This window comes from Microtus ochrogaster, chromosome 8 (genome assembly GCF_000317375.1).
Source record: "Microtus ochrogaster isolate Prairie Vole_2 chromosome 8, MicOch1.0, whole genome shotgun sequence".
In the NCBI taxonomy this organism is placed as follows: Eukaryota; Metazoa; Chordata; class Mammalia; order Rodentia; family Cricetidae; genus Microtus; species Microtus ochrogaster.
In genome coordinates, this window is record NC_022015.1 from 61,701,908 (window position 1) to 61,727,008 (window position 25,101).

General features: G+C 38.3%; 1 protein-coding gene across 1 annotated transcript in view; it reads left to right on the forward strand.

Annotated features, from left to right (window-relative positions):
- The window catches only part of Pten (phosphatase and tensin homolog), a 70,079-nt gene that overhangs the window by 15,735 nt on the left and 29,243 nt on the right, over nt 1-25,101 (forward strand). The window contains exons 3-4 of the mRNA XM_026781329.1: nt 3,891-3,975; nt 22,690-22,734. Coding sequence (XP_026637130.1) covers nt 3,891-3,975; nt 22,690-22,734 — 130 coding nt within the window. The remainder of the gene's footprint in view (nt 1-3,890; nt 3,976-22,689; nt 22,735-25,101) is intronic.

Genomic DNA, 25,101 nt, shown 5'->3' on the forward strand with positions numbered 1-25,101 from the left:
TCTTGTAGACCAGGCTGGTCTCGAACTCACAGAGATCCACCTGCCTCTGCCTCCCGAGTGCTGGGATTAAAGGCGTGCGCCACCATCGCCTGGCTCGGCCTTAGCTTCTTAAGTGCTGGTTTTACAGGCATCAGAGGCATGTACCATGATGTCTGAATACAATTATTTGTAGTTCTTTTGTTTTGTTATTAAATTGAGACAAGATTTTATACCTCTGGCAGGCTGGTGTGAAACTTGCTATGTAGACCAGGTTGGCCCGGAGCTTTGGGGCCCTACTCAAATGCTGGAATTTTAGGTTTGTGGCTACCAACCACATCCATAATAATAACCTCTTGGGTACAACTATAGAGCCCATTCCCTTTTATAGATTGAAAGAGGTTTTCAGATATCTTACTTGAATCAACTAGCAAGGAAGTTAAATGTAAGAAATTCTGTTAGCTTACAGAGACCAAACCTAACACATGAGACCCAGACATTGATTTACCTGAAGTCATCAGCTTCATGTTGCAGATTTGGAGGTGTCACTTTGGTGTTCTGTAGCAGGGGGAGATATTCATCATCCCATGGTTGGAACAGGGCCTGGTACCTCGTAAACAGTAACACAGCCCAATGTTCTTGTTCTTAAAGCCCCTTTAGTTCCCTCTCTTTTTTAAATTTCCCTATTTTCCTTGTAATATGTAACATGTAAACTTTCACTGCCATTGCTTGAAAGCACTGGCGGATAGCAAGGGACGACAGAAAAGGTAAATGCAGGTAGTTCTTGGTGTCTGCTGATTGGATACGCCGTGATCAAGATTTTTTTCGACAGAGAATTCCCTTGTTCTTGACTCTGACTTCATTTATGTATATATGCCCAATCAAATTGAACTGCTTGCCATGGCATCCTTAACCCTTTCTGTGCTTTAAGTAAATCCCATCTTTTTTGTGTGCGTCTTATTGGCTCGGTTTCTATCTCTCTTCATTCTCTGCTTGGACCCTTTAGCCACTTATGCCTTTTCTAATATAATTTTATTTTATGTGTGTGTTATTCCTGCATTTATGTCTGCCTGATATCTACAGAGGCCAGAAAAAGACATAACATCTCCTGGAACTGGAGTTACAGATGGTTGTGAGCTGCCATATGGGTGCTGAGAACCAAACCTAGATCCTTTTTCTGCAAGAGCAACAAGTATACTTAATGCCGAGGTATCTCTCCAGCCCGTTTTCTTTTGTCACTGAGACAAGGCTCTTGAGAGGGTTATGAACATAGTAGTCATTTGGTGATAGTTTCTTTCACAGAATTAATTTCTTCATCTAAAAGCATCTTAATTTTAAAAAATGCAATAGTACTTTAAGTGCCGTTGTAGGTAGGTCTCTATGCCTGTCTTTCTGGGAAGAACAGGAGCTCCTTGAGGGCAGCAGTCCTGAGATAGCCTCCCATTGGCCGTGCCCACTGCATAGAATGGTCAGTCCATGGGGGATTTCCTAGATGGAGGGGCCATTGAGATTAGGAAGTCTGTGGCATCCATTTCTGTGAGGTTATGGACAAATAGTTTCTTTAGGATGATAACCAGTCTGGGGATAGTGCTCAGAGGTGGAGCACTGCAGTTACTAACAGCAGCCGAAAAGAGGTCAGGAAATTAACCCAATCTTTGCCAACTTGTTCAGTTTATTAGTATTCAGGGCACAGAACGAAATGTGAAGTTAGCTCTAGATGGAATGACCTTATATTGAGAGACTTGGTTCTGTGCTTCTCTAGGAGGGAAGTGTTAGTATTCACTGAGAATGGTGATAATTGTTTTCTTTTAATAAAATTCAGTTCTTTGTTGCGTTGTTCAGTAAAGCATAGATTACTCCAATCTTTAAGGGTGTGCATATATGTATATATGTTTTTTCTTTGTATTGTGTTGAGCCAAGCAAAACCCTCTGTCAATATACTGTCTTTTTCCAACCTCTCAATTTATATTTTGACCAAAACTAATTTACAATGTTTTGGGTGGGAATTTCAGAGTAATGATAATTATGACTGGGCTCCTATCTGGTGACTCAGTCTTTTGCTTGTATTTACCGTTTTAAGTTTTTAAGCTCAAAAAAATTGAATCTTTTAAAAAAATAAACTTAAAGTTCTATTGCTTTTTGTCTTGGTTAAACCTCTCCTTGCTTGCTTTTTTCCCCTCATTACTGAACATAATATAACCAGCACATTTCAATAATTAAAGGAGAGCTGTATTTTTAGGTGTGACCCATTTCCCAATTTAGAATAATAGATGACAGGTAATATTTATGATATTTAAATGATAATCATTTTATTTTGGAACTTCTTTAATTCTTTTTTGATTGAGGTGAATTTATGTCTTAGAATGACAAAATTGTTTCTGGCACAGAAAATGCTATCAGAGTATGTATGTCTGTCTATACATGTACTTAAGAAATTAGGAGCCTTAAGGCTGTAATGTAACTAGACTTGCTGAAGATGCTAGGTCATGTCCTGCAGAATGTGTAATTTGTCTTGTTTACTCTTGTGTGATGACATTTAGCCATCTACATTGTTGCTATGAGTTAACAGTTTTACCTAAAGGCTTTGTGAGTTAGTATTCAAGATACTTGACCATCACAGATGTTGCTCTGCCCTGTAGTGTATATGACTGCAGCTTTCTCAGTGGTTCAGAGATTGATTGGTGAGTTACATGAGGGGGGCAAATAGATCCAGAATACATAGCCAGATATCTTTAGTGACAGTTTTAAAGGGAGCAGTTTGGCTTAGTTGATGTGAAAAGTCTGATAGTTAATCATGAGATGAGAGCAGATGGGTGGAGCCCCAGAGTAAGTGAGAGCTGGAAAGATGGGCAGGCTTCATTGAGATGTAGACTTTTTTTAGTTAACTAAATTAAATTCTTCCTGAGTATAGAGGTTTTGTTTCTGTGTTAACTGTTGTGCAACAGAGTTGAAACTAATAGACATGCTAAATACTGATTACATTGATTAGGAGAGAGTAACCAGACTTAAACCTCAATTGAGTATTGTGACCTCACTAGTGGAGGGTTAGAGGTCTTCCAGGTTATCTCTTCCAGCTCAGTCTTTGTGTAGAATAGTCCAAGTTAAGTTGAGTGACTTGTCCAGGTTATACAGCTCAAGGGACACTAGCTTTCTATCTTTCAGAGTCTCTCTGTATTTACTTCTTTCTTATTGGTCTGATCATTGTTAACCAGGAAAAATGAGAAGTTGTACTGTTATGTCTTTTCAGGCTGGTTCAGGTTTTTGTTTTTGAATTTACCCTGACACACTAGCTGTATGATTTACAAAATATGGAGGTCTTATTTTCCTTATATGCCTTAACATTGTAAATATCGAGATGACTTTTTGTCTTAGGTTCTTACTTACTTACTGGCTTTGTTGTTGGTGTTATTGTTATTTTTGTTTTTCAAGATAGGATTTCTCTGTGTAGCCCTGGCTGTCCTGGAACTCACTCTGTAGACTAGGCTGGCCTTCAACTCAGAGATCTCTCTGCCACTGCCTGACAAGTGCTGGGATTAAAGGCCTTCCAGCTTCTTACCTGCTGTTTAATTTTTTTATGTTTGTGATAGTTTCTCACTGTAATCTAGGCTCATCTGAAATTTGTTCCATGTCCAAGAATAGCCTTTAATATAGGCTTGTATTATGCTCAGCTTTAGGTTTATTTTTCAAGGTACTAAATAGAGAATTTTTAACAGTATTTTGTTGTAAAATTGTTTTGAAAGTCCTTTTTAGAGTGATGTGTTTATCGGTATTTCTTAACTATATATCATAGATTGTAGACATATATTTGACAACCTTTTATAATTATAGCTATAGTGGGGGAAGCTAATGTTTTAAAATGCATGAATATTTGTATAGTTGCATATTTTAGGTATTTCCTTAATTTAAATACTCAGATATTTATCCAAATATTATTGCTATGGGATTTCCTGCAGAAAGACTTGAAGGTGTATACAGGAACAATATTGATGATGTAGTAAGGTAAGAACTCTTGATTTTCTATTTCATTTATTAATAAACTATATTGATATGTTTTATTTAGAAGATTCCTAAAACAGAGCAGTATGTGCATTATGATGTAGAGTTTGTTTTGTTATGATAGTGCTCTGAAAGTTTTTAACTTTAACATCTGGTAGCTCTTACTGAATGCAATTCACTGGATAAGAACTGACCTCATATATAATCATGTGTTTGTGTGATGTGATTTTTTTCTTTTTTTTTTTGTATCTGGTAAGATGCCTCTTACCAGGTTAGTGCCTGGCTTCTATTACAGTACAAGTTTTTAATTTTACAGTTGGAGTAGTCTTTGAGTTATTTAGTTATTCACACTGAGGTGTGGGTGACTGGTAAGTCATGTTTATGTGGAACTTACACATGTACTAGTGTTTGATACAGTGGTTATAGAAGGGAATTGTTGGGCCACATGAAAGAATAAATTCAGAGCTTTATGATAAACATAATTTCCCAAGTATAATTGTGATTCAGTTCAGAAAAGTCTTTCTCAAGGCCCAGTCAAAAATACTTTATGACCTAAGAATATATGAAATTGCCTGTTGGGCAAATTAGTTTGAACGTATTTTCTAATTTCAGAATAAAAATACATGTAAATGAACATTAAATTTTTAGTATGAACTGTAATGTTCATTAATAATGATTCATTAATATTGGGTCTTGCTATGTTTGCTATGCTTTTTAAAAGTACTTGAATAGTTAAAAGTTAAAATTCTGGATTATTTCTTATACTCAAAGTATCTTTCCTGGGACTTCTAACTACTTTGTTATTATGTGTATTTAAATAGGTGGAAAAGCACTTTGTAACTTATAAGGTAGTATGCATTTGTAGTGGTCTATAAATACATGACTTTATATGAGTTAGCTATCAGTTTTTCTAAGTTGTGTTCATTTAGATATTATAGTATTATTTATGTTTTGTTCAAGTTTAAGTTTCACTGTCTATAAAATCTACCAAAATCCCCAAGCCCCTGTACTACTTTGTAGTTTCCATTAAATTTTAGGTTGTACTGTCAGAAGTATTGTTTAAAACTTTTAAAAGTAGGGAAATGCATTTGTCTTCTCATAATTAGAACATAGTGGAAGGGTGAAGTGATTGTCTTATACTCTAACAATAAAAACTAGGGAGTCTGATATCAGTGTAAGAACTTGAAAGATCAGAGAAGTGTCAGAGAAGCCACCAGTGACCTCCTCTCTCCCCACCCTCTCACCTCTCCCTCCCTGCCTCATTTCCTGCTGCCCAGACCCAAATAATCACACAGGAACTATATTAATTACAACACTGTTTGGATAATAGCATAGGCATATTCCCAACTAGCTCTTACATCTTAAATTAACCCATTTCTATTAATCTGTGTATTGCCACAAGGCTGTGGCCTACCAGTAAGGTTCAGGTGTCTGTTTCCTTCGACAGCTACATGGCATCTCTTTGACTGACCTCTTTTGCTCTCTATCTCTGGATTTTTTTGCCTGGCTGTATTCTGCCCTGCCATAGGCCAAAGCCACTTCTTTATTAACCAATGGTAATAAAATATTCACAGCATACAGAGGAGAATACTACATCAGCTTCCCTCCCCCCCTTTCTCACGCTTCTATCCAATAAGGGTAGGACATGCTCTTGGCTCCATTCTCCTACTTCCTGTATCTATCTGTCCTCAGTTCTCTGAAACCTCTGTGGTTTTGGTCAGCTAGCTCTGCCCTCTGATTCAAAACAAACTTTATTGCCAGTCTTAGGGATGTCAGTGCAATCAAAATATCACACAACAGAAGGATAGTTTGCACGGCAGACCGATAGGAGTAGCAGCTTGGTAGTCAGTGATGACACAGAGAAAATAAAATAAGCCATAGAAAACAGAGCAAAGGGGGATTGTTTGAACTGCAAGTTGCAGAATATGGTAAATGAGCAGTCTGGCCAGATACGAGTCACCAGATAATATATTTTCTGCTTTGATGCAGAATTGATTTTGCCCTGCATGTAATGTCTCTTAAGATGAACTATTTCACATCAATTTTATATTCACCAAGGACGAATTTAACAAAGCCAAATTAGTACTTCAGCTTCTAAATCAAAAAAGGGTATGAGTACTTTGAGTAGAGGGAACATTTTCTGGCTTGTAAGGTTCTTCTGAGTAATCTGGCATTCTCATTTTATATTGGCTTCTGCTAAGTATGGATTAGTCAGTGAGGATGATTGATCATCTTTCAGGTTACTGGCAGAATCCAGTTTCTAGACCTTTACCACTGGTTATTAGACCTTATAATAACTCAGCCAAGAATATGTTGTGTTGGGAAGTTAGTTTGGTCCTGAATCTTCTGGTTTCATAATTCCTACACTTAGACTTGCAAGTTAAAAGGTTTATGTTCACTTTGTAATTAGTAACCAAGACTGAAATTGATTCAGTTTGGCTTTATCTATTCTAGTTTGTTTTTATTTAACCTTATGGGCTTTGTCAGATGTTTTCCTAAAGAGTTTCTTATCTAGATTATTTGTTTAGCTAGTTGTTCTTTTAGCCAGCTGATTTTGTCACCTCTTCCTGTAATGTTTTTAGCATACCATATGGAGAACTAGCTGTGTATAAAACTATGTTCCCGGTGGGATTTGTTGTTATTGTTCTTTGTTTAGTTTATAAGCTAAATGACCAGCAATGTGTGGATGGCTCTGTTTACCAGCTCCCCACCCTCTGTTATATGGTGCTTAGAAAGGAAGGTAACATCTTCCTTACACACTAAAATGACTACAAATAATATTTTTCGTGTGCATGTGTGCTATTTTGGATCTGGGTCTCACCTAAGTAGCTTTGGCTAGCCAGGAGGTCCCTATGTAGACCAGTCTGGTCTTGAACTCACAGACATTGGCCTGCCTCTGCCTCTGAGTGCTAGAATTAAAAGCATATGTCACTACATGGCACCCTTACAAATAATTCTCAGTTAGCAACCTTTAGGATTGACTCTTTCAAAGAACATCTGTGTCCAACATCTGAATAACTGGTGACTTTAGTTTGTTTACACTATATTGGTGATATTACGAATAATCAGTAGTGATTCTTTTTTGCTTTGAAGTTAGTAACATCTCAGAAATATTTTCATTTTTTATACCTTTTATATTAGTTACTATTAGCGTCTGTCACCAAATAACATGGCAGAAACAGGTAATGGAAAAGAGGTTTAGTTTGTCTCATGGTTGCAGAAGGATTTCAGCCTTTGCATTTGAGAATGCAGGGCAGAGACACCCCAGATTCATCCATCCATGGCATCATGAACTTGTAGCAGAAGTTCATGGTGGAAGGAGTGTGTACCAGTGACGCCTCGTAGTAGTGGACAGGAAGCAGGGACTAGAGGACTCTTCAGATCCCTGCTCCTAGAGACTCATTTCTGACAGCCAGATTTTACTTCTAAAAGGCTCCACACAGCATAACAGCTTTGCTCTTTTATTAATGTTTTTCAGTTGAGCTTTCTTCACTTTGTCTAGTGGGGTGTCCAAAGGATATCTTGAAGTATTTTATCTAATTCCATATTTTTCTTATGATTTTCCCCAAACAAGAGATATTGTATAAAACTTAGTCTTTGTTATTGTACTATATTATTACCTGGAGTGAAGCAAACTTAAATTGCAAATATCTTTAAGCTTACATGCTTACATTTTTCTGTGATTAGAGGTTTGAGATATTTAGTGTCATGGTAATGTGAAATTTCATATTTGAAAATTTGAGACAAATATTTAACTTCTCCATTTGAGTTCAGGGATTAATATAAACAATGTAAATGGAGAAAGAAACCAAGTTGGAACTTTGCGTGCTCTGTCTCTGTCTCTCTCTCTCTCTCTCTGTGTCTCTGTCTGTCTGTTTTTCAAGACAGGCAGTCTCTATGTAACCCTGACTGTCCTAGAACTCGCTCTGTAGGTCAGGCTGGCGTCAAACTCACAGAGATCCACCTACCTGACTCTACCTTCCAAGTGCTGGGATTAAAGGTGTGTGCTTCCACCACACAACGGAACTTTACTTTCTTAATTGCAGATGATTTACTTAATCTGAGGGATGAACACTGATGATCAGCACAGTTTAAGGGAGGGAATATAAGAGCATCTCCGCATTGTTTTTCTTTTTTTCCTCTCTGTATTTCTTGCACTAAGATCTTGCCCTGAGCTAGGGGTAATATGAAACCACATTTTGTTCTGATAGTTCATTACTCTTTGATTTGTGGGTTTATGTTGTCCCTTAGGCCAAGATGAAATTGCCATTTTTAAATCTAAGCAGTCTTTAACAGACTAGTGTATAGTGTACTGAAGGAGTGTATCTTGTGAACTGTTCTGCGCCCAGGAGTCAGGAAAATGTAGATGAAGCAGAGGCAAACTGCCTTCTATGCAGATACTCCCAGTGCCACCATGTGTGCCTTTCCCACCTTTTATGTTTCCTCCATGTTTCCTCATCTTTTTTTTTTTTTTTTTTTGGTTTTTCGAGACAGGGTTTCTCTGTGGCTTTGGAGCCTGTCCTGGAACTAGCTCTGTAGTGCTGGGATTAAAGGCGTGTACCACCCGGCTGTTTTCTCATCTTTCTAGACGGCATTTCATGGAGCTCAATTTGGGAAATGTTGAAAATGAAAAAGTTATGTTTACAAATTTTTTCTCCTTGTCTGAATCTGTGGCAATTTATTGTAAAGTTTATAATAAGAACATTTTTATAACTTTGCTGTGTTTTAAGGTAGGGTCATACTATACGACCCAGGCTGACTTATATAGTCCAGGCTGGTTTTGAACTCATGATCCTTACACTTTCACCTATGGGTGCTGCCATACTAGCATGTTCACCCAAGGTTTTTAATAAGGAAACAATTAGAGCTCAGTTTTATGACATAATGATTTGGCAAAAGAGTATCTATTACTGTCTTGTATACTTGACTTCCTTACCCATGTGTAACCTGTTACAGATTCAAGACTATTCTTTCAGGCCGGGCGATGGTGGCGCACGCCTTTAATCCCAGCACTCGGGAGGCAGAGGCAGGTGGATCTCTGTGAGTTCGAGACCAGCCTGGTCTATAGAGCTAGTTCCAGGACAGGCTCCAAAGCTACAGAGAAACCCTGTCTCGAAAATCCAAAAAAAAAAAAAAAAAAGACTATTCTTTCTTGGCTGCTAGCATATACATTTTTTTCTCTGAAGAAACTTTGCAAATGTTCAATTCTTAGTTATATGTACATTCCTCAATCAAGCTTAATTATATGTTTGTTGATTTTCAATAAATAAGAAGTATTTGTTATTCTGACATCATTATTGACTATCATTTAAAAATGAGACTTGAAAGCAGATTGATCAGAGGCCAACTTCACAATAATGACTAGGAAGGGTATATTACTTCTGTTCTTCCTGTCTACCTTTTCTTGTTCCTTCCCTCGTTTTGCCTGCTTCTTTCCCACTTAAAGTGAATTCATATAAAAAATCAATCATTGCTTTTGAACTGTGTAATTTGAGTGATATTTAATATTTTCATAGTGTAGCCAGAGGTGATGCACTCACCATGTATACCAAACTCCAGAAAATTTTTGTTGCTCCTGAAGAAAGCCCCATTTCTCTCGGCTCCCTCTCTCTCAGTTTTGTAAGCTATATTTCTTTGCTCATAGGGAGATTTAGTCTATTAGACAATAAAAATATTATGGGCACAAATCTAGCTTTGCTATTTTAATAGTGGATACTATTTTCTGTACATTATTTACTTACTATTTATAGTGTTAACTATTATTACTAGCTTACATTTACAATCTTATTAAGTTTTAGAGTGAATCTAATCCCTGTTTCACTTTCATAAGTGATTTAAGAGAAATCAAAATCTTCAGTTGCCACATGTTGGAAGTAGCAAGAGGCTGAAAGTTGAGTCCATGTCTGTAAGATTCCAAAGTTGATTTTTTTCTTTATTGCTTGTTACTGTATTTGAGACAGGGTCTCATTATGTAGTTAAGGCCAGTCTTGAACTCATGATCCTCTGAACTCTGTATCCTTAATGCTGGGTGTATAATCTGCTCGGCAAAAGTTCAAGGTTTTTCTTTTTTATTGGGGGTGGGGAGCAGTTCTGCGGGTTGAATTCCAAGATATCAATCACTAGGTGTTCTACCACTGCAGAGCTCAGAGCTGCTTTCCTTAATATCTGTTTTTCTGTGTATCACAGGACAGAATCTGGAAACCTTTGTAGAAATCTGACCATATTTAAAAACCAGGAAGCCTCATTCTGAAACCTACATTTCTAGCTTATTTTAAAAAACTGACAGAATTGTCAAAACTGGAGTCATATTCCTGTGTGCCGGATCAGCTAGGGTTGTGTAATGCCTGACCTTTGTCACACATGGTTAGGTTGCCATTTCTCCTCTTCTGCTAACAGACTGATCATTAGGCATTAACAACTGTAACTGTGCTATGTATACTCAGTATTTTTACTTTATTAGTGAATGTATAGCAAGATTTTGGTAATCAGTAAATTATTGTAAAACTGAAAATGTGCTATAAGAGACTAGAGAGGAGGCACAAAGATCAAGAGAACCGGCTGCTCTTCCAAAGGGCCTGCTGGGTTTGGTTCCTAGCACCCAGGCAGTTTGCTCAAGTGCTCAGAACTGCCTGTAATTCCACTTCCAGGGAATCTGATGCCCTCAGACACTCATGTGCTCTCCACTAATGTACAAGCAGTCAAAATACTCATGCACATGAAATAAAATTTAAAAGAATCTTAAAAAGTACTGTGTTTTCCAACATTGTTCTAAAACACACCAGACGATCAGCATAGAGTTCTGATCTCCAGTTCCCAGAAGTGATAACAAGCAAATGTTTGGAAACTTTACTTTCTTTTGTACTTGTTTCTAATATTCTGTTGTGTTGAAGAAAATACTTTATTTGATGTCTGTTCATTTACATTTATTCTTTGATTTGATGTCTAGTTAAAAGTCACAAACTATTGGAGTTCATTTGTGTCTGAACATCGAGTTTATCTGTACATGGTGGTGTCTTTTGTTGTTGAGCAGGTTGTGTGAGGAGTCTTAGGCTGGTAGCCTTTACCGTGCTATTCAAGTCCCACTTTTTCTTGCCTGTCCATCCACTACTGCGTTGAAGTGTCGTGTATATCAAAGTGTGCAATTACTCCTTTAGAACTATCTCTTATTTTCATTTGGTTAAATTTTGTTTATTTATTTGGGTGTAGTAATACCAGCGGCGGGGCTGCGTCCTCAGCACCCCGGGCCGCCTGCTAGCTTATGCCCCGAAATAACAGCACACAAATTGTATTCATTTAAACACTGCTTGGCCCATTAGCTCTAGCCCTCACTGGCTAATTCTGATATTCCGATCAACCCATCTCTAATAATCTGTGAGCACCGGTCTTACTGGAAAGATTCTAGCCTACGTCGGAGCTTCATCGCATGTGTCTGCCCGGGAGCGGGGCATGGTGTCTCTCTGAGCTCACTTCCTCTTCCTCCCAGCATTCTGTTCTGTTTACTCCTCCCACCTATGTTTTAACCTATCAGGGCCAGCCAAGCAGTTTCTTTATTATAATTAACCAATGAAATCAACAGATTGACATATGACACTCCCACATCATTTGAGTTTATTTTTGTTTTTGTTAAGACGGGTCTTATGTAGTCTATTCCTTGAATATGTGATCCTCCTGCCTCCACCTCTCGAGTGCTGGGATTACAGAGGTATAACTCTGCCTGGCTGCTTTAGGTATTTGGATGGTCTCCCACTAGATGTCTAAGTTTTTACAATTATTAGAATCTTCTTGATGTGTTGATCCTTTTATTGTTTATTTTTAATCTCATACTTTAAATCTAGTGTATTTTCTAATACTAATCTCACTCTTTGGATTATTACATAGAATTTTTATTTGCCCTCTTTTAATCTGTTTGTGTTTGTAAATTAAAAAATCTGTTTGTGCTTATGTGTTTTGTGAATAGTATGTTGTTGGATCATGCCTTTTGTATACTTTCTGCCAGTCTCTGTCTATTGGAGGGTTTTTTGCTTGTTCACACTGGTACAGGGAGAGTTACTGTCCTACAGTTTGCTGTTTGTTTCTGGTTTGCCTTACTGCCTTTTTTCTTCAGTTGATGTTTTATAATGAAATGTTTTAATTTCTTGGTGTTTTTATTCTGGAGCTATTTTCCTTGTGGTTACCATAGGAATTGCATTGAACATCCTAAAATTGCAATACCAGTTTACCTTTAGTAGTATTCAAGCCTTGGTTCCTGTACAATTCCATCCTTACTTCCTGTTAGCTTTTAAAAAATTTGTAAAGTTGTATTTTTTAGTGCCATTTATCCATTATTTAACAATTGAATTTTTAAAAATACCATATCTAAAATCATGTAGAAAACAAAATGTGGAATTCCAAGTTAAAGTTATACTTCCATTAGATTTGATGTTTGTTGTTATAATTGTCATTTCTCAGAGTTTATCATTTCATCCTGTAGCTTCAAGTTGCTGTAGTTCCCTTTATCTGAGGTTTCAGCTTAGGTGTAGTCAATAGTGGTTCAAAAATACTATTTGCCTTTCCTCTTGAGAAAAGTACCATATTTATATAACTTTCACTATATTGTAGTGTTAAAATTGTTGTGTTTAAATATTACGGTTAATGTTTTACTGTGCCTAGTTTATTAAACTATCATAGATAGGTATAGGAAAAATGTGTATATATAGTTTGTTGCTGACTACAGCTTTAGGCAACCACTATGGGAGGAGAGTGTAGTGTAATGTATCCTCTGGGGGCTAGTGTTCCATCATTCCCACTTGAAGGACTCCCTTCAGCGTTTCTTTGAAGGACTAGTCTTTTGGTAATAAGTATCCTTAATTTTTGTTTCTCTGGGAATATCTAAGTATTCCTCATTTTTGAAGTACAGTTTTGCTGGATATTTTTGGTTAATATTCTTGTCTTCTAGGGCTTTAAATATTGTTGTATTTTTGCTTCCTGTTCCTAAAGATTTTTGAGGGAAAAAAACCTGCACTGAGGCTCCTTTCTTTATGACAAGTTGCTTCTTTTGTTCTGCATTGAGACTGCAGATCTTCTCCCTCCCCCCTCCTCTCCTCCCCTCTCCTCCCCTCCCTTCCCTTCCTTCCCCCCTTCCTGTTTTCCTTGTTTTGTTTCTTTTCCAAGGCAGGATTTCTCTGTGTAGCTTTGACTGATCTGGAACTTGATCTGTAGACCAGGCTCTGCCTCCTGAATGCTGGGACTAAAGGTGTGTGCTACCACTGCCCCACTGACTGGGTTTTTCTAAAGACAGTGTCTCACAGTGCATACTGACCTGGATCTCTAATACTTGAACTTCTGGTCCTCCTGCTTCCACCTGGCTAGTGATGGGATTTTAAGTGACCTCACCATGAGAGGTTTATGCAGAGCTTGGAATGGATCCCAGGGCTTTGTGTGTGTTAGGTAAATGTTCTTATCAAATGAGGTACATCCCCAGTCTGTATTTGTCTTTTGATGGTTTGATTGTGATCTGTCTAGTGATTCTCTGAGTTTTTGTGACTTGTAGTCCATTGAGCCACAAATTCTGTATGTTTCTCTTTCATCAGGTTTGAGAAGTTTGTTACTTCTGCAAATAGCTGTCTTTCTGAAATCCTCCAGATAAATAATTTAGCCCAGTTGATGATGTCTTACAGGTTGCTTAATATCTTTACTTTTCTTCAGTAAGTTGCTTTCAGTATTTTGATATTTATCCCTCTCCCCCAACTCTCTTCCTATATAACTTTATGTTGTGTTCTCCCCAAATCAGGTCCAGTTAGTGTTGAACACCCACTACTGGGTGTGTTGCCTGCCTTGGATTGGGGTGGGGCTTTGGCTAGAGCTTTCACAGGTCTGTCATGTTTTATAGTTGCAGTGTGCATCTGCCCTGTTGTTTCTGGAAAACACTGTTTCCTTGAAGTCACCCTTCACCTCTGGCTCCTAGAAGTCTTTCTGCCCCTCTTCTGCATATATCCCTGAGCCCCGAGGAAAGGGGTGTGATACAGAATGCCATTTAGAGCTGAGCATTCTGAAGTCTTATTCTTTGGATGCTGACCAGTTGTGGGTCTTTGTGTTAATTGCTATCTACAAGAAACTTCTCTGATGAGGGTTGAGTGGTATGCTGATGTATCGGTATAGCAATAAGTCATTAAGAATTATTCTATTGCTATGTCTACCTAGCAGAGTAGTAGTAGGTTTTTGTGGTGATATTTTGTGTGTGTTTTTAACAAATAAAGCTTGACTGAAGATCAGAGTACAGAACTTAGCCACTAGAGGCCAGGGAATGGTGGCATATACTTTTAATCCCAGGACTCGGGAGACAGAGGCAGAGGGATCTCTGGTAGTTCAGGGCCATGCTGGGCTACACAAGATTGAATCTGTCTAAAAGAGAAACAGCTCACACAAAGGTGATCCTAGCACTTGGGATTCCATGGGAGGTGGGAGATGGAGACAGGAGTGATATGGCTGGGTGGAGAGAGAAATATAAGGTGGGAGGAGACAGGAGCTCAAGGGCAGTCTGAGGCAGGCTGTCTGAGGACAAGATTGCCCCTTTGGACTGAGCATTGGTAGAGGTAAAAGGTCCTCCATAGTGGCTGGCCACTCTGCTTCTCTTATCTCTTAGTTTTCACCCCCTAATATCTGACTCTAGGTTTTTATTAAGAGCAATTAGAATTTGTGGGGTTTTTTTTGTTTTGTTTTTTTTTTTTTAGCAAAGGTCCATGACCTATCTAGCCACAGGCTCTCTTGGCCTCATTTTGGCAATGTTGGATATGGATTCCATCTTATGGAACAGACCTTAAACCTAATCAAAAAGTTGTTACTCCTGTAACATTTGTGCTTAGATCTACTTTTGACTTCTTCTAATACGTTTTTATCCTATTTACTGTATTTTTCAACCATGGCTAGGATTACAAGTATATACTACTATAGTGTTCTACTTAGATTCTTACTAAAATTTTTTCATATATTTGGATTATATTCTTTCCCCTCTTCCATCTCCTCCCAGATCTTTCCCACCTCCCTATCTACCCAACTTTATATTCTTTTTCTTTGACCTTCTCAAAAACAAGAAAAAAATCTAAACAGACACCGGGCAGTGGTGGCATGGCACACTTTTAATCCCAACACTCAGGAGGCAGAGGCTGGTGGATTTCTGTGAGTTCTAGGATAGCCTGATCTAAAGGACGAGCTCCAGGACAACCAGAGCTACCCAGGGGAAACCCTGTTGACAAACAAAAGACAATGACATATCAGAAGCATAAAAACCATGGAGTCTGTTTTGTATTGGCCAACTACTCCTGGGCATGGGGGCTGACCTGGAATGTAGCTGCTATACCTAAAAACACTCTGTTGGAGAAACCTGATTTTCTGTTTTTTAGTAGGTATCAACTGCAAATAATTTCTTGTTTAGGATCAGGACTTTGTGTCCACTTCTCCTGGGATTTTGTTTGATTTGCACTTTAGCAAATCTCGGACATGCCATAATAGTCTCTTTGAGTTTATATGTGTATCACCCCTGTTGTGTCTGGAAGACACTGTGTCCTTGGGGTCATTTATTACCTACAGTTCTTACAATCTTTTTTTCTGCACAGGTCTCTGAACCTTAAGAAAGGGTTTCAATAAAGACATCCTACTTAGGACTCAGTGCTCCATAGCCTCTCAGTCTGCACACTGTCCAGTTGTGGGTCTCTGTGTCAATCACCATCTACTGCAAAAGGAAGCTTCTCTCAGAGGGCTGAGAGATGCACTCACTCATCTATGGGTAGAACTTATGTTGTTAGGAATCATGTGATTGTTATGTTCCTTTAACAGAATAATAGTAGGTTTCCCCCTAGACCCATGACATAGATCTAGTCTCATGTTCTTGACCACTTTAGAAGGGGCAGACATGAGTTCTGTCTTATGGCATAAGCCTTATATTCAATTTTAAAATGGTGATTGGTTTTGTGCCACTGTTGAACCAGTATATATGCCCGCATGCGGGCAGGTCTCTGTAGGTCGAAGGGTTCGTAACTGGGTTATGTTGATGAGTACTTTTCTCCTCCCGTAGTGTGCAGAGTACCTTCCAACACTATGAACTTCAGTGGTGCTTCTGGTTGGGCACCAGCTCAATTTCTCTGTGTTTGATGACACAGTTATTGGTATCTCCAGCAATAGGACCTTACTGTCTGGTTATGGAGGGAAGCAGTAGCCTTGGCAGTAGCTGTGATATTGGGTTTAAAGGTGTGTGCTGCTGTACTTTTTCATGTGGGCTCTAGGGCTTCAAACTTAGGTCCTCATACCTTTGAGTAGTGTGCTTTATTAACTGAGGCATCTTCCTAGCCCTGGAATTCTACATTCTAAAAATTTAAATTATTGCCTTTTTTGTTTTGTGTGTTGGGGGGCATGCTTGTGATATGCCACATGTGTAGAGGACAGTTTACAGTTTTTTTCTTCTACCATGTGGTTCTTGGAGACCAAACTCATCTTCAGGCTTGGTGGCAACCATCTTGACCTATGTATGAATCATCTTGTTAGTTGTTCGCCACCCCCCCACCCCCCACTCCATTTTTAAAACAACCCAGAAACTCTAGTTTCCTGCCTTGACCTTCTGAATGCTGGAATTACCTATGTGTGCCACCACATTCAAGTTTTTTTCTTTCACATTGGTATTTCTGTTTATCATTTTTCTTGATCTCATTCATGTCTTTCTTTAGATCTATGAGCACCATTAAGGTAAAGAAAAATTTTTGTCTAGTGAATTTGCTGTGAGGTTTTTCTGAGAGACAGTTTTTTGACTTATTTTTTTCCCCTTTGAGTGATTCATAACTTTTTATTTTGGGGTGCATGTGTGTTTTTCTCTCTGTCTTATAAATTTTGTTTCTAAAAACTGGAATTTGACTTTTCTGGAGTAGAAATCAATTCTTCCCCCTTTCCAGAGTTTGCCCAGCTTTTTTGGTGGGTATTTCTGTGCTTATGCTATAAATTTAAAATCTTTTAGACTTGGGCTTTTTTCTAGACATAGGAGATGACTTCCTAATTTCTCTTGTCTGTGTAATTACTCTCTATTATTACAGCTCTTATATGTTTGACTTTTCGTAGGAAAAAGGAGGAGGGGGTCAGAAGAAGGCTCTAGATTTTAAGTCCCTGAAGTCTTCAGTTGGTGGGGTTTGCAAGCATGGTCAGATCCACTCCCTCTCTGTCTCCTCATGTGTGATAAAAGCAGTAATTAGTGACCAGAACACAGATTGCTAATATTGGAACACATGTCTTTATTAGTAACCTTGGCTTCTGCGAGTTGTTTGCAGGCCTCTGTGGAGGTATATCAGTGACTGACCGTGTATTATGAGCTGGGATGAGTAGACTCTGCTGCATAAGAGAGAGCTAAAGTCAGGGCTGTGGAAATGGCTCAGTTGGTATGTGCCTACTGTTTAAGCATGAAAAAGATCTGAGTTCAAATCCCTAGAAGCTGTGCCAGATGGTGTGGCGTGTTTTTGTGTCGCCAGTGGTGGGATAGGGGCAAAGAGCACTGGATCCTGGGGTTTGTTGATCTCCACACAGTTGAACACCCCCCCATCAGAGTTACTCATGGAAACTGTCAGCCTTTGTCTAGACTACCCAGAACCTGAGTGGGCACATGGCAAAGGTTCTGCCAATGCAGTTGGTAAATGAATGTTGATTTCTGGTGCTGCCTTTTCTGTTCTCTTTCTTTAACTAGTTTTTTGTGTTTGTTTTTGGTCTTTTTTGTTTGTTAACATTTTTCTGGCATATGAAATATGTTAGTAATGTGACTTAAAAATGCACTCTCGTGGCTTACCTAGGTTTATTTCATAAGAAATCTCCTATGTTCATGCAAGCAACCTCAGTTAAACTCTCACATATGCCCACAAAGACACCAAAGTTAGTTTTGGGTTTTTTGTTGTTGTTGTTGTTTTGGTTTAAGACAGGGTTTGTCTGTAGATCAGACTGACCTCAAACTCAGAGAGAGCTGCCTGCCTTTGCCTCCAGAGTGCTGGGATTAAAGACACTGCCTGGCTGACATCAAAGATGAAAAGAAGGGGTTCAGTGGGGGTACAAGTAGGGGTAAGAGAAAGTAGTTGGGGATTATACATACCAGAATTGCTTCAAGTATGGTATTATGAAAGAGCTGTCATAGATTGTGCAGGTTTACGGAGTATTGCCTCTCTGCTTTGTCTATCTAATATTTTAGTCTCTACCTTCTAAATATCTGTAGGCAAGTGTACTTGTTTCTCTTTGGAAAGTACTGTTTCCTTGCCTCCCTCCTCCCCTGCCTTCTGTTGTATCAGACTTAAAAGCTGAGCCAGATGTGGTCATGAAATTACACACACACACACACACACACACACACACACACACACACACACACACACACACACACACACACACACACACCCTCTTTCAACTGCTGTACTGTATCCTTTAAAGGGCTTCTTCTTTCTGCTGGTAGTCTTGCTGTGGTTCACATGCTAGCTAAGAAACCATAATGGGACACACAAATATGATTTCACTAATTCTAACTTAAAATACACTGTAGGAAATACCCTTTATAAAGAATTATGAGTTCTTGGTTGCAAAGGACAGAAAGTGTCTTTAACTTAATCAGAAAGGAATAAAGCTTCTTAGGAAGTTCCTATCTTGGAAAGACGTTTAGGAAACATGGAATGTCTAGGAGATATTAGGGGCTGTAGTCTGCTTAGGTCACTTGCTATGCATGCTCCTCCTGTCCTGCCAACATCCTAAAGAATCTGTTCTCCTATACCTTGCTTCTAGCTCTCTAGGTTTCAGCATCTAACACAGAAAGTTAGGAAAGAAATACTTGCTTCTGATTTCCTGTAGTGTTTGCTGACTGGTCAGCATAAGGATGGCTTCCCTGTGAGGTGCTTAACTTTATCCCTCTTTTAGATCTTTGGAGCTGTGTCTACACATAGAAAAAAAACATTGTGTTTTTATTTTTAATATTATTTACTCAATTTTTCGTGTATGTGTGTGTATGTGTGTACTCTTGGACTTTTCAGCTTCCAGAGCTATGAATAGTTAATTTCTGTTGTTTATAAATTACCAAATCTAGTTGGGCATGGTGTGTACATTTGATGGTTATGTGTTGGCTTTCTTTTCAACTTACTATATTTTTTTTTTGAGATTGTTTTCCCCTTTATTATTTCTGTGAACTCTAAAACATAAGGAAACCACTTTGATTCCTTTTGTAGACATGGCTTTTTAATGCCTTTCTGGTCTTTTTTTTCACTTTTTATTTTTTTTTAATTTAAAAAAACTATCTTTTTTCATTTTACATACTAATCCTGGTTCCCACTCCCTCCCCTCCTCCCATTCCCTACACCTTTCCCCCACTGCACCCCCATCCACTCCCCAGACAGGGCAAAGCACTTTGCTTCAAGGAAGGACCAAGGCTTTTTACTATATCCAGCCTGAGCAAGGTATCTATCCAGAGAGAATGGGTTCCAAAAAGCCAATACAAGCAGCAAAGACAAATCCTGGTGCCACTGCCAGTGTACCTGCAGTCTGCCCCAGCCATAAAACCCACATTCAGGGGATCTAGCTTTGTCCTATGCTGGTTCCTTCCCTGTCCGGCTGGAGTTGATAAGCTCCCCTTAGCTCAGATAAGCTGTTTTAGTGGGTGTCCCCACCATGGTCTTGACTTCTTTGCTCATATTCTCCCTTCTCCCACTCTTCAGCTGGACTTTGGGAGCTCAGCCTAGTGCTCCGGGGTGGGTCTCTGCCCCTGTCTTCATCAGTTGCTGGATGAAGGTTCTATGGTGACATTTAAGATAGTCATCAATCTGATTACAGAATGCCCTTTCGTTCTACGACATTAGATTCAGATTAAGCATTGATTACAGAAATTGATGCGTTATCTTTTGTTCAGAATTACTGATTGCTAACTTTGCTTTAGTAATGTATATACAGAATAGGTATATATTGGTTTTTCTCCACAGGGTCTCTCTGTAGCCCTGGCTATCCTGGAACTCACAGAGACCCACCTGCTTCTGCCACCCCAGAGCTGGGATTAAAGGTGTGTGCACCACCTCCCCGCTGCTTTTTTTTTCTTTTTGGTCTTAAAGAATTTGTTGCAAAAGAATTCATTACAAAAGAGAGTCCTAGAGAGTCTTACCAAATCCATAGCATTGTTATTATGGTCGCTGCTGCTTTATTTTTTGAGATAGTGTCTCACTCTAGTCCTGTCTGACTTCAAACTCATTACATAGACCTGGCTGTCTTCTGTGTGTTGTGCTTACAAGTGTATTGTGATAACACGCATTCACCATGTCACTCACTGGGCTTTTTTTTTCTTTAAGTAATCAAAGTATGTCTTCATGTTTTGTCTTTTTAAAAATAATAGCATTTTCTTTCTCTATCTTAAAAAAATTAGAATAGTTTAAAGTTGCCCTATGGACTTACAGTTAAATCCTTGCTATAGTCTCTCTTTTAGGTTTGGTTGTAAATTCACAGGCTGTTGATGAGATGAAGCATTTGAAATGTTTTACAGATTGGTATCGTATCTCACTATGCCAGTATTTCCTTCCTTGTCTGACGTGAACTCTAAAATTACACGAACACTTTCTCCCTGTTTCCTGATAGTTCTAGAGTTGTAGTTTCCTTTAAAAAAAAATTCTTTGTGAAAGAGAACTGACCAAGCATTTCAATATTTTTTTAAAAAAGAAAAAAACTGCAGTAGTTAAAAGGTATAAAGTTCCTAATATTTTGCTGTGTTTTTCTCCTAGTTTTATATTGTCCCAAGGATGTACCCACTCTGTTACATGATTAGGACACAAGTATGTTGTGTCATACTGTTTAATTTTCTTTTTTTTGTAAACAGATTTTTTATATAATATATTCTGTTTATAGTTCCCCTCCCCCAACTCTTCTCAGCCCCTCTCATTCAAATTCACATCCTTTCTCTCTCTCTCATTAGAAAACAGAGACATCTAAAAAGTAGTAGAGTAAAATAATAGAAAGTGAACAAACTAGAATAGGACAAAACAAACAAACAAACGAATGAAGAGAAAGAGCCAAAGGAAAAACACAAGCAACACATAGACTCAGAAACACACTCATTTGCTCCCACAGAAACCATAGAAACACCAAGCTGGAAACTCTAATATATCTGCAAAAGATCTATGTTCTCTATTTTAGTTTATTCACAAGCCTGTCCTAAGTTCTATAAATCTCACTGTGCTTGAGCATTTTCTCTTCCTTCCTTCCTTCCTTCCTTCCTTCCTTCCTTCCTTCCTTCCTTCCTTCCTTCCTTCCTTCCTTCCTTCCTTTCTTTCTTTTTGCTTTTTGTCGTGACACACACCCACCCACCCAGGGTTTCTTCTTGTAGCCCTGGTTGTTGGTTATCATGGAACTCTGATCTGCCTGCCTCTGTCTTCTGAGGGCTGGGATTAATGTGCGCCACCACTGCTGCCCACTGGGGTTGAGCACATTTGATGCTCATCAGTCTCTCCCTCTCCTGGAGTTTCCTCCTGATCTGCTTGATTGTGAACTAATGGTTTCCTTTTCTAGCCTGTCTGAGATGCCCCTTACCATTCTTCTTGGGATTCTCATTTCTTCTCTTTCAAATGGGCTTCCCCAATTTCTAGAACCTATCATCACCTTTCCATGATTTTCTACTTTCACTCAGCATTTTTTACAACTTCCTGTGACAGTGTATGGAAAACAAGAGGACTTGTAGCTTAACCAATGCTTGTATTATCTACTCACCCATGATTTATAGTCTGTCTTGGTACAGTGTTCTAGGCTGGAAGTAGTTTTTCCTGAAGATCAGACTTTGTATAGTTATTTTTAGAAGCTGGTGCTGTTAATGGTAGTATCTTTGCCTTTTTGTTTTTATGCTATTTCTTTTCTAGCAGACTTTGGGGTCTTGTGATATTTTTGGCATTTTTAAATTACATAAAGATATGTGTGTTTCTTTCTTTTTTTTTTTTTTTTTTTTTTTGGTTTTTTGAGACAGGGTTTCTCTGTGGCTTTGGAGCCTGTCCTGGAACTAGCTCTGTAGACCAGGCTGGTCTCGAACTCACAGAGATCTGCCTGCCTCTGCCTCCCGAGTGCTGGGATTAAAGGCGTGCGGCACCATCGCCCGGCTGTGTGTTTCTTTTAAGTCAATTTTATTGACTATTTATTTATTCCTTTATCTTGATAAACTCATGTTGGGCCTGATTAACTGGTAGAATGCTTTTCTAACATACATGAGGCTCTAGGTTTAATCTCCAGACCTGCATAAAACCAGTTTGGTGACACATACTTGTAATCCCAGTATTCCAGGGATGGAAGGATGGGGCCGTGGTCAGAAGTTCAGATTTATCTACCACCACCAAAAACAAAACAAAACAAAAAAACAGTAAGCTTTTTAAAGAGTACATTATTGCTTATGCTTTTTGTGGAAATCAGTATGAGCTAGGTGCACATGGGAATTGCTAAGATTGCATTTTCAAGATATTATTATTAATTTATTAGGCTGAAGACAGAAGAGATGAAAATAGTTTTTGATATTGTCAGTTCTACTTCAGATTGTATAAATCTATGTAATGTAATGATTATTAATAAATAACAAACATGAAATTGGAGAGGATATGCATTTGGGTTATTAATAGTATTTGAGATTGGAGAAAATCAAGTGTTTTAGTTCTTAATATTATTGTAATTTGAAATGTTAGCTCATTTTTGTTAATGGTGGCTTTTTGTTTGTTTTGTTTTAAGGTTTTTGGATTCAAAACATAAAAACCATTACAAGATATACAATCTGTAAGTATGTTTTCTTATTTGTATGTATGCTAAAATAGCTAAGTAAAAGTTATTTCTTTGTTGGAGTTAAAAATATATTTTAATAGCACTGGATTCCTCAAACAGTTGAAGTCCGATAGAGAGGATTGTTGAATCTAGAAAGTGTGGTTAGAGCTGCAGCAGTGCTGGCAGATTCATGCTACTTGATCTGCCTTAAAAGACTTGGCATCTAGCCCATCCTTGAGCCCATAATCATGTGATAATTTGAAATGTAATCCACAGCAGAGCTGCTGTTAATGTTAATGATGGCTTCTGTGGAGGCAGACTCCAGGGTGGACAGACTTTGTGTCCTCTGTGCTTGTTAGTCAATTGAAACAGCTATTTGAATATTCTTTGTGTATAATCTAAAGAAGTTACCCAGCATTGTTTAATTGTCTGGTGTAGGATTTTAGGGATTTTCCTTTAGAAATTGTAGACCTGTCTTTAAATCTGTGCTTTCTTTTGACTTTTGGAGTAAAGATGTGAAAAAGAGAAAGGAAAAAAGAAAAAAAAGCATTAAACATTTTTGTCTTTGAACACCTTTCTTATTTCCCCCAAATACTGAGCATTTTTTTTAATTTTAAAAGTTGTTATAAATGATCATTTCTCTATATGCCTTTTGACTTTTATATCTATAATTTATACAGCAGGGAATTTTATGCATTGTTAAATACCTATTAGCAATTTTTATTTTCTATAGACTTTATCAAGTATAAGCGCAAGTATTCTCCGCTTCCAGTGGGCATTTGATTGGGGGGGGATCTGTTGAGACAAGGTTTTTCTAAGTAGACTGTCCTGGAACTTGCTCTGTAGACCTGGCTGGCTTTGAACTCACAGAGATTTGCCTGCCTCTGTCTCCCCAGTGCTGGAATTGAAGGTGTGTTACCACCATTCTCTGGCAGGCATTTGAATTTTTATCCAGAGGATTTTCTGTGCCTTGTTAGATTGCTGGATGTTATTTTTCTTTCAATCTTTATTAATATTTTTATTTTGATAAGAGTCAGAAGTATTGATGTGCAGTAGTCAATATTGTTTCTCGTAGTTTTTGTTGACTTCAGATTCAGAAAGGTGGAGTCCTTTAGTTAGGGGCATCCCTTTAGTCATGATAAAATATATAGCTATAGTGCTCAGGATACTTCCAGTCCTCAAGTGGCATATAGGTAATGTGAAAGTTAAGCAAGCTGAGTATTATAGGACTGAGCAGTGGAAACTGTAGACATAGGAACTGGGCCCCATAGGAAGGTTTTGTAAAGGGCGGGATGTTTAAGATGCGATTACTTCTGATTCCTTCTTTGTTCTCCTCCTCCCTGTTACACACCTGGTTTGGAGTAGACAAGCTAACACCAGGAATTTGCTTTCTTTTAATTTTAGGGCTGCAGTTATATGTGCTATATCTTTCATTGCATATACATACATTTGAGGATCTTGAAATATTTCCATTAGGCTTTTCTGCTAATCAAAATCCCATAGGGGTTATCTATTAGGCTGAGGAGTGTGGAGCATGGCAAGTGGTCTTTGAGATATGGAGATCAAATTGTTTTTGGCAGGTGGTGTTTTTTCTGGCTTAGGTGGGGTTATAATAATAAAAGGTGCATAGGACAGCCACAAAACTGTGTGTTGAACAACTGCATTGGGAAGCTGACTAAAAAAAGGACAAGAACTGTTGAAAGCTGGAATTCATTAAATGAATAATTTCGGACTCAGTCTGTCAGGATTGGAGATTTAGAGTCCCAATAGGGAAGTAGAAAGACACTAGAAGACACATTTTGCCTGTGTTGAAATTTTATGCCTGTTTAACATATCCAAAGAACAGGGAGGAAATTCTTTTCATTCCCGTGTATAGTGGCTTCCTGCTTCTAGAATTTAGGGATTAGGTTTATGCTATCTTCTTTGTTCTATTTTAAAATGGTTAAAGGTGGCCTTCGGTCAGAGCCTAGAAACTGACTCCCTGTTTCTAAGCATTTGATTTGCAATTTAAGGAACTATCTCTTTTTTTAGGTGAGAATAACCTTTAGTGCATATTAACTTATTCCCATGTCACCTGAACAGAGGCTTTCAGAATGGCAAAGGAACTGAAAGATCATTTAGTAAAACCTTCTTACCTTACAGAATCAGGCCTAGGGAAGTTAAGTGAGTTGGCCAAAGACACATAGTTTTACATCCGGTAACAGGTTACCCACGCCTGCTTGTCAGGTCTTTGTTTTTCTTCTCCATGTTTTATTCACTTCAAAAGTTTCAACATCTATGAAATTGAGTGTTTTAGTTTCCTTCCTTCCTTCCTTCCTTCCTTCCTTCCTTCCTTCCTTCCTTCCTTCCTTCCTTCCTTCCTTCCCTCCCTCCCTCCCTCCC